The sequence below is a fragment of the Ictalurus punctatus genome, chromosome 11 (genome assembly GCF_001660625.3).
Source record: "Ictalurus punctatus breed USDA103 chromosome 11, Coco_2.0, whole genome shotgun sequence".
Taxonomy (NCBI): Eukaryota; Metazoa; Chordata; class Actinopteri; order Siluriformes; family Ictaluridae; genus Ictalurus; species Ictalurus punctatus.
In genome coordinates, this window is record NC_030426.2 from 26,968,699 (window position 1) to 26,978,698 (window position 10,000).

At 44.8% G+C, this 10,000-nt stretch overlaps 1 protein-coding gene across 2 annotated transcripts in view; it reads left to right on the forward strand.

Annotated features, from left to right (window-relative positions):
• The window catches only part of atp10a (ATPase phospholipid transporting 10A), a 57,354-nt gene that overhangs the window by 119 nt on the left and 47,235 nt on the right, over nucleotides 1-10,000 (forward strand). For both annotated transcript variants that reach the window (XM_053683578.1, XM_017480201.3), the window contains exon 1: nucleotides 1-628. This exon is cut by the window's left edge. In XM_053683578.1, coding sequence (XP_053539553.1) covers nucleotides 210-628 — 419 coding nt within the window. In that variant the 5' untranslated portion in view covers nucleotides 1-209. The remainder of the gene's footprint in view (nucleotides 629-10,000) is intronic.

Below are 10,000 nucleotides of genomic sequence, written 5' to 3' on the forward strand. Positions count from 1 at the left end.
GATGCAACAATGAAACTTTAAGACGGGAAATAAACACAAAGTTAGGGCAACAAAGTCGCGCGAGCATGGAAGAGCTGAAGATGGGAAGATGAAGGAAGTGGAGAGGAATGTCAGAGCTGGGAGAAGGCAAGGCATGATTACTTAGAGAGAGAGAGAGAGAGAGAGAGAGAGAGAGAGAGAGAGAGAGAGAGAAAAAGTTTGGAAAAGCCATGGCGCGCGAGAATGAAGAACCCGGAGCGAGCGGCAAAAAGCGCAAAAAGCGGAAAAGTAAAAAAGAAAGCAAGACCAGGACGGTGCACGCGAACATTCTGTACGACCACCACGCCAAAGCGGCGGAGAACCCGAACCGGCTGTACGCCAACAACAAGATCAAGACCACCAAGTACACCCTGCTCTCCTTCATCCCCAAGAACCTCTTCGAGCAGTTCCACCGCTTCGCCAACGTCTACTTCGTCTTCATCGCGCTGCTCAACTTCGTGCCGGTGGTCAACGCGTTCCAGCCCGTGCTCGCGCTCGCGCCCGTGCTCTTCATCCTGTCCGTCACCGCCATCAAGGACCTGTGGGAGGATTACCGCCGACACCGATCCGACCAGGAGATCAACCACATGGACTGCCTGGTTTACTGCAGGTAAAGTCTCCAGGACGCGGGGTTAGCCCCAGGTTCACAGGTGGGGTGGCAAAACGGGGTGGCAAGGAGCACTCGGATGGGGTGGCAAGGAGCACTCGGATGGGGTGGCAACATCTAAATCAGTATGTTATACACACTCGAAAAACATCAGCCAGTATTTCTCTGGATTTAGAAACGCAAGAGCTATGGCACAGGGTAGGGAGATAGAACTTTCTACAGGGTGGTATCGGGGTGGCAGGAGCGCTCTAAGGGGTGGCAGCATGCATCCTAATTATACAGTATATGATTTCAAACTCTTGTTTTGCATGTTGCTGGATTTAGACCTTCAGGGCTACACCATAGGGCAGGGAGATAGAACTTTCTATGGGGTGGTAACAGGGTGGTAGGAAGTTGCTAAAGGGTGGCAACTTCTCATTATTATTATTATTATTATATATATATGTATATGTAACTTTCTTTGGGGTGGTATTGGGGTGGCTCAAGCACTCTTAAGGGGTGGCAACATGCAGCCTAATTGTTTTATACCCGCTCAAGCAAGTGATACCAAACTCATCTTTTGCATGTCAGCTGACGTGGAATCGTCAAACGTGCATCATAGGGCAGGACGATCTAGCTTTCTCTGGGGTGGCAGGAGTACACTCGGGGTGGCCACATGTATCCTAATCACAGTCTGAAACCCCCGTTCAGATGAGATTATTTTACTGATAATTGATGTTTTGCCGAGCTTCTGTGCCATCTGATTTCTTTTAATGTGTGTGTGTGTGTGTGTGTGTGTGTTTTAAATAATTACAAACCAATTGGAACTTTTTTGTCGTCCTTTTCGTTTCTCATTTCTTTTTATTCATTCACAGCTTTGAAAAAAACCCCATTCATCTCAGACTTTTCTTTTGCACGTCAGTAGAGTTTGTTTTTTAACAGGACGTCTTCGGGCCGGGGGCGAGGCGATGATGATCGATATCATGATGAATTACGTCACACTTTTCTGAGATATTGTAGTATTGTAGCTATATAACTTTCTAGGACAAGGTTGCAGTCGCAGAATATCCGGCCCCAGGACGGTACTGGATATGATGCAGGAGCTCTGCGGGCGTGGCGGGCGTGATCAGCCTCTCCGAGAGCGTTATTCAGGGCAGATCTGAGGTGGCAAGACGCCATTGTCTTTGTTAAGAATTGCCTGTGTTTTTCTTGTTTGTTTGATATTTACGCTGTCGTCTCGATCGAAGCGGTGGATCGGGGTGGCAAAGAGCACGTGACCGGGTGGGCGAGATGTCCTCCGAATAATATCACGCTATTTGTTTATTTTTTGCATGAATGATATTCTGTAACAGTATGAGAAATGATTTGGAAACATATCGATTACGTGGTGCAGCTCCAGCTGTTTCGTTCCCTTGCTGGATTTTTTTGTATGTTCTTCAAGCCGCTTGTGCTAACATCGCTAACGCTCGGTTGTGGTGTTTAGTGAAGCGACTCAAGGGAAGTACTTTCTGTGGCTGAACAACCGATGTTCAAAATTTCCCACCTCATTTCATCACCAAACAGTCTGACGCCAACAGGAAACGCTACACACACACACACACACACACACACAATACGAAGAAAGCACTGTGTATTAGTAAGATCCTGAGTGACTGTGTGGTGTCGTGACCTTTTAAATAAGATTTCATTTTATCTTCCTGAACGCTCCTGCTCTCTTTTTTTTCCATTTATATTTCTGAAAATATTCATGACGATGACGACGGTCTGAAATTCTCTGTATGACTCGCACTTTCTCCCCGGTGCTGCTAGTAATGAGCGGTTATTCTGAATCTTAAACCAAATAAAAGGAATCGCAGCAAAAATCAAACAAACAAACAACCGACACGAATCGCTTCTTATTTCACTTTAATTAATATCACAGCTTCAAAATTTGTCCCACATTTTGTTTCTCTGTCTTTGCGCTATTATCAGTACATATCGGATTTCAAAAATGGAAGAAAAAAGACCCGTCAACCATTGAAGATCAGGAACCTGTGATTTAAAGAGGATCAGAGCGAGACCTACACTAGCCAGGGTTGGGCGATATGAAGTGGACCGAATCTCACATCACAATATGGATGATGTTTATATTTTGCAGTGACGCGTATAAGGAAATGATCTCGTGCTTTTTGTTCTGAAGTTGTGGTAGAAATGATCTTTACGGATTAACTGCATGCGTTCGTGACTGGTCTGCGGCGTCACTTACACGTGACGGTTTTCTGGTCAGTGTCTGATTTGTTCGACCCAGGCCACGCGTAATCGACAGAAGTCCGTCCCTGCAGGATCTGAACGCAAACTCGAGGAAGCTCCGGAATATTCGCTGGAGCTTGCGACTTTTCAAAATTTCCATGAGGTTCGGACTGAGACGCGTCATGTGACGTCATCGCGAGGCGCGTTCAGCTGAAACCCTCTTCGATTCACGCGCGTCGAACACGAGTGCAGCGAAAACGTCTCGTTTACCGTCAAACGTCACTGCGAAAGCGCGCGCGAAACCGTTTCGTGCGATTGCGATTTTGCCGATTCGAGACGTTTTCCACAAACAAAAGCACGAATAAAAAAAAAAAAAACCTCTGCAAGTTGCATGGCCAATTTGGAATAAAGCTTCAGCAGGATGCAGCGCTTTTGGCCGCAACAATTACAAAAGAACCTTGCGGAATCCTGTACGGACTGAGAAGCACCTCCCTTTTTACGTACAAGTTCCTCATGTTTGAGATGGGTTGGTCCTTGCCCGGTGTTGGGGGGGGGTTTGTTACATCACCGATAGCTCCGATATATATATATATATATATATATATATATATATATATATATATATATATATATATATATATATATATATATATATATATATATATATATATATATATATATATCTATCTAATCTCACCAAATCACCCCGCCGTGGCACTGATTGGCGCGTTGTTTAATTAGTTTGCACCTAGTTACTGTTAATATACACGTACAGTTGCAGTCGAACTTGTCCAGCCCCCAGTGCGAATCAGGTTTATTGTGTGTACAGACGTTCAGCTGTTTGTGACGAACAGATCAAACACAAGCGATCAACACAGCGGATGCTTCAGGTGGTTTCCCGGAATCCCACTGAAAATTCACATTTCTCAGAATTATTCACCCCCTTCATGGCAGGTGTCTTTAAGACTTAGTGGAGCTCCTTGTCACTGTTCTGACCGGCTGCAGACGACATGCAGAGCTCCTGCAGCGTTCCTGAGGAACCTTCTCCCGTTCCTCATGAGCAGTGGCCTCCAGGTCAGTAATGTTCTTGCGTTTGCGACGTTAGTACTCAAGCGGCTTGTCTAATTTAATTGCTGCGATGAATGAATAACCAAAACAAGCTTCTTTTACCTTATTGCGAGACGGAAGTTAATAAAACGTCGACGTCCTGCACTCCGTATCTCTCAGTAATCACACGTCCATACCATCCGCCATGATGTAATTATGGGATTTTATTAGAAACATCTGAATATGTCATGCTTCGGTACATTTCCGGGCAGAAATCATGTGCTTCTCTGTGTTTATGCCTTCGAGGCCCCAGAGTCTGTCTCTCTCTCTCTCTCTCTCTCTCTCTCTCTCTCTCTCTCTCGCACACACACACACTCACACACACACACACACACACACACACACCCTTCACTCCTCTTTGTTTTTATTAGCATTTTCCATACTGTCCCAACTTTTTTGGAATTGGGGTTGTACATGATCAGATTTTAAAAAAGCACAGTCCTGACTCTGAGAACACGTCTCTGCTGTGAGGTCTGATGGTGGCGGAATCATGTGCAGAGATCTCCTCAGGTCCTCGGTTGCTTCTCTGGTGAATCGTCTCCGTAGGGCTGAGTGACTCAACAGTATAATATTAATATTGTGATGAGTTATACCTCAGACATTTGATATACAGACAGACGGATGGACGGACGGACGGACGAATAGACATAGACAGACAGACGGACAAATGGACATGATAGACAGACAGATGGACAGACATAATGGATATAATAGATAGATATAATTGATATAATGGATGGATGGATAGATGAATAGATATAACAGATAGACTGACGGACAAATAGACACGATGGATAGATCGATATAATATTTATATATATCTCACATACCTACAGGTGCGTCTCAAAAAATTAGAATGTCGTGGAAAAGTTTTTCCCGTAGTTTAATCCAGAAAGTGGGACTTTCATATATTCCCGGTTCATCACACAGGAAGTGAAATATTTCGAGCCTTGTTTTTGTTTGATTCTTCATGATTACGGCGTACAGCTCACGCTAATCAAACGTCCAGAATCTCAAAATATTCGGTTAAAGAATTTATAATGCAGAAATGTGGACCTGAGGAGACTCTAATCAGATATTAACTCGAAGCTCCTGCGACGGTTTCCTGAGTCTGTAATCTGTCAGTCTGGGTCAGTACACACACACACACACACACACACACACACACACACACACACACACTTTCATTTGGAAATCAAGGTTCCGGAGTCTGGAGGAAGAGCGGAGAGGAACAGAATCCCAGCTGTTTGAAGTCCAGTGTGAAGTTTCCACAGTCAGTGATGATTTGGGTTGCCAGGTCATCTGCTGGTGTCGGTCCAGTGTGTTTTCTCAAGTCGAGAGTCGATGCAGCGTCTCCCAGGAGATTTTAGATACTTCATGCTTCATCTGCTGACGAGCTTTATCCTGGAATTGTTCTGAATCCCTCTTTGGTCATCATGATACTGTGTGATTTTAGATATGTTCTCTAACAATCTCAAGGTTCTTCCAGGAACTGGTGTATTTATATTGAGATCACGTGATGAGTATTTATGCATATTTATACTTCTGCACGACGCTGTAGTAATGTTTCTAAACGTAAAGGTGCAGCGATCAGAAAGCGGCTGTTGTTGAAACGTGAATGCAGCTGCAGTTTGTGGTTAAGCTCTAGAGAATTGAGGACATGACGTGTGTGTGTGTGTGTGTGTGTGTGTGAGGGTGAGGGTGAGGGAGAGTGTGGTGGATTTCTTGAGAAACGCTTCAGAAGTCACCAGGTTTCAGTCTGTGCTGTGGCTCTGCTGCTGATTATTTATGACTCTCGTGGAAGGGGTGATGCGGATACGATGGATCTCACTTTCCCAAATACACCCGGAAAATCTTTTACACGTGCGCTGCCACGTGCGCAGAGTAAACGTTTCCACCTCTGTCATTTCTTTTCCTTTTTTTTTTTTTTAATGTGAAAGATAAAATATTGGCACCCTTGGCTGTGTATGGGTGAATGTGTGAACCACCCTGGGTGCCAATACTTTTACTCTACGGCGGTATTATCCCTATAGATTAAAAGGATTGGCACCCCCGGCTGCGTTTGGGCGCGCGTCTCGGCGCTCGATACCCCCTGTAATGTAACTAGAGGTGAAAAGTTTTGGCACCCTAGGCTGTCTGCGTGTGTGGAGTTTGCAGTTAAACGGTGTTTTCGCTAAAGGACTAAATGTTTTGGCGCCCTGGAGCATGTCTGAATTTGCTGTCCTTGAGTTAACGTTTGTTCCTCTGTATTCCGTGCTAGATGGGGAAAGTATTGGCACCCTCTGGTAACGTGTGCCTTTTCACTAAAGGCAAAGTGTTGGCACCCTTAAGAGCAGGGCTTGGACGATATTATATCGTGATCAACGATTACGCGATACACTTTTCTAAGATATCGTTGATATGGTGATGTGTTTTTTTTTTTTTTAATAATTACATATGAAATGGGACTGATGTAATTTTTTTAACTTAATCTTCTTTGTAGGCATTAAAGAAAAATATCGTCGAACTCAGTTTAAGGTTAATTTTGTTTATTTTATTGTACTGCTGCTTTGCAGACAGTTTGTTAGCTAAATTGTATATCGTGATGCGCATCGTGTATCATAACGTCCTCAAGTATCGTGATGATCTTTTCCTCATGTCGCCCAGCCCTACTTAACGACGTGTAGGTGCCTGAGTTACGATTGAGTTACAGGCTCCTCCTCTATATTTTAAATGGAAGATGAAGTATTGGCACCCTTGGTTGTGTTTTGGGTGAACATACAGTGGACATAAAAAGTCTACACACCCCTGTTAAAATGGCAGGTTTCTGTGATGTACGAAAATGGAAAAAGATAACGCATGTCAGAACATTTTCTGCCTTTTTATTGTGAAATATTAACCTACTGATTTAAAGCAGTAAGAATCATTTTAGGGGAAAAAAAGGTACAATAACCTGGTTGTATAAGTTTGCACACCCCTAAACTAATTCCGAGTTGAAGCAGCGTTCAGTCTTTTTGGATGAGAGTGGGTCAGTGTGCAGCGTCTTGTCTGGACTTGGCGATATTTTGCCGTTGTTCCTGGTAAAAGCGTTCTAACTCCGTCAGATGGGCGGGGCGTCTCCTGCACACTGCCCTCTTCAGGTCATCACAGATCTCTGACTGGATTTAGGTCTGGACTCCGGCTGGGACGTTCCACGTGCTTGAGCAGGTTTTGGTGAAGCTGTTCCTCTGTTGATCTGGAGGTTTGCTTCGGGTCGTTGTCGTGCTGAAGGTGAAATTCCTCTTCATCTGAAGCGTTGAAGGTTTTGCACCAGAATTGACGGGTATTTGGAGTTATTCATTTTTCCCTCCGCTCTGATTAAAGCCCCAGTTCCAGCTGAAGAAAAACAGACCCAAACTCTGACTCCGCCCCCACCGTGCTTCCCCGTGGAGACCGAGTTCTTCTGGTGATGTGCTGTGGGTTTGTGCCGAACACATCTTTTGGTATTTTGGCCAAAAAGTTCAACGTTGCTCTCCTCAGACCAGAACACGTCATTCCACATGGGTTTGGGAGATCGGATGTGTTGTTTGTTTATTTTTTTGGTTAAAAAGGCCTCCGTCTTGCCCCCCTACCCCATCACCCAGAGATATGAAGAATTCAGGAGCTTGTTCTCACATGTCGGGAGCAACCAGTACTGGCCAGTAATCGCTGCAGATCTCTTCATGTTTCTGTAGGCCTCTCTGCAGCCTCCCTGACCACTTCCTCCTGATCTTCTCATCAGTTTCACAGGGACGTCACCGTCGTGTCATATTTTCTCCACGTGTTGATGATCGTCTTTACAGTGTTCCAGGGTATATCCGATGCCTCGGAAATATTCTTGTATCCCTCCCCTGAGTGAGATTTTCCAACAATGAGATCCCGGACCTGCTCCGTAAGACCTTTACGTATCAAGAAGATGTCGGGAGAATCCTATAGGCACAGCTGGACTTTATTTGGGGTTAATCAGTCACTTTAATTGATGGCAGGTGTACACTAATTAGTATTTAAATGAGCTTGCATGTGATTGGTTGATTCTGAACACTGCCACGTTCCCAACTATAAAAGGGTGTGCAGACTTACGCAGACTGGAGACTGGGAGTTCTTTTGTTTTTATTTTTCCCCCACAAAGACATGTCTGGGAGTGTATCACTTCATGTCTATGTGTATGTGTAGATTTATATATGTATGTGTATGTAATTTCACAATAAAACTGAAAAGCTTCTGATATCGTAGATCTTAGTTAATTTTTTTTACACCGCAGAAACCTGTCATTTTAACAGGGGTGTGTGGTAACGTTCGCACTCGCACACTCTGTTCTCACGATAGATTAATAGTATTGGCACCCAGTGCTCTGTAGGGTTTCGGTTCACACGCTGCCCCGATTTTCTCATCTATATTTCACGGGTGGGGGGATGAAGTATCGGCGGTCTTCGGGTGAACGCGTCTGCGTCTGCTCCTCTGTGTTCTACACTAAAGACTTTAAATACTTTAGTCACCGATAATCTCCAGAAAACCTCTTTCGCAGGTTGCATTATGTGATGGGAAAGAGAAAAAATAATACGTGTACTTGTATGTCTGGGGCAGCTGGAATTGTGGGTTTGGACCGTTGGGGTTTTTTGGGGGTTTTTTCGCACAAATATTGCATCCGTTCCGCTGAATTATTTTGCCAGGTCTGCAGTTGTGGCGCCCAGGTGTTCAGTGTTCAGTACGTTCCTCGTGCTGTGCTGTTAGAGAAGCACGGTGTGTTATATTGTGCCGCCGTATCGCATATGAGTCGGTGTGTAACGTTTTTTTTGTTTGTTTCACATTCCGACCTCGATGTTCTTTAACCCTCGTTTTGTCCTCGGCGGATAAACACGAGTTCTTCGAGAAGTTAAGTGCAGGAACAGAGCATTCGTTTTTCCTGCTCTCTGACTGCGTGCGTGAAGGTCAGGCTGTTATCTGTCACGATTACAGCGTCTCCACAACTCCACGCTCGCTCGCTCGCTCCTGACCGACTCAGCGGGCGTGTGTTTTCCTCATGAAAAGCGTCTCTGTCGCTCTGCAGGAGCAAAAGCCTCAGTGTTGGTCCGGCTGCAGAGGCTGAAACAGGGCTGAATGTTCTCCAGGCTGAATGGCCTTCACATCGCGCGCAGTGGAGCTCCCGGCTCAAAGGCGGAGCACGTGTAGCTGCGGGACAGACCGCCTTTTTAAAACGTTTCGATTCGGGCGCAGCGTTTGTAAAATTCCCCGAGTGCACAGGGCAGAGGTCACGAGTGCATCCGCTGCTTAAAATACCTCGTTATTACAGAGCTGGTCCTTTCCCTCCAACATAAAAACACCTCCGCGGCACCTCTGAAGGCGGAGGCTGTCTGAGTCGCATGAATTCGGTCAACGCTGAAGCAGCACTAGGGCTCGTGGGGTTTTCTGTTTTTTTCCTGAAAAGGCCGGAGCGAAAGGAAATCTCTGCGTTTCTTTCCTCGGAGCGATCTTGCTCACCTGATGGCTGAAACGCAACTGACGTGCAGTTTATTCTGTAGGAGGAGCTTGATGTTTTGGCAGATGTTGAAATTTTTAGCGTAGATATTTCGAGGTTTAATAAGGCGTATAAAAATGTGACCACTGCTAGGATGGTCGAGTCGAAAGAATTAGATTATAATAAACAATAAGCTCGTGTTCACACTAGCGGCAGATTTGTTTTCAAATTATTATTATTATTATTATTATTATTATCATGATTATTTCTGTTATTTGAAAGCCGTGTGCGTCAGGGGCTGACGCGAGGCGGGTGTGGAATGTCTGATGAAGGAACAGGAAGTGGTTACAGGATGTAGGTTGAGCTGAAATGTTTTTTGACCCAAAGCTCTCACCTAAAATCAAGTTCCTGCATTTTTACTTTAAAAAATAGAACTGCTGCTGCTTTTATTGTTCGAGATTGTGTGTATGTGTATGTGTGTGTGTGTGTGTGTATGTGTATGTGTGTGTGTGTGTGTGTATGTGTGTGTGTGTGTATATATGTGTGTATATATGTGTGTATGTGTGTGTGTGTGTGTGTATATATGTATGTATATATGTGTGTGTGTG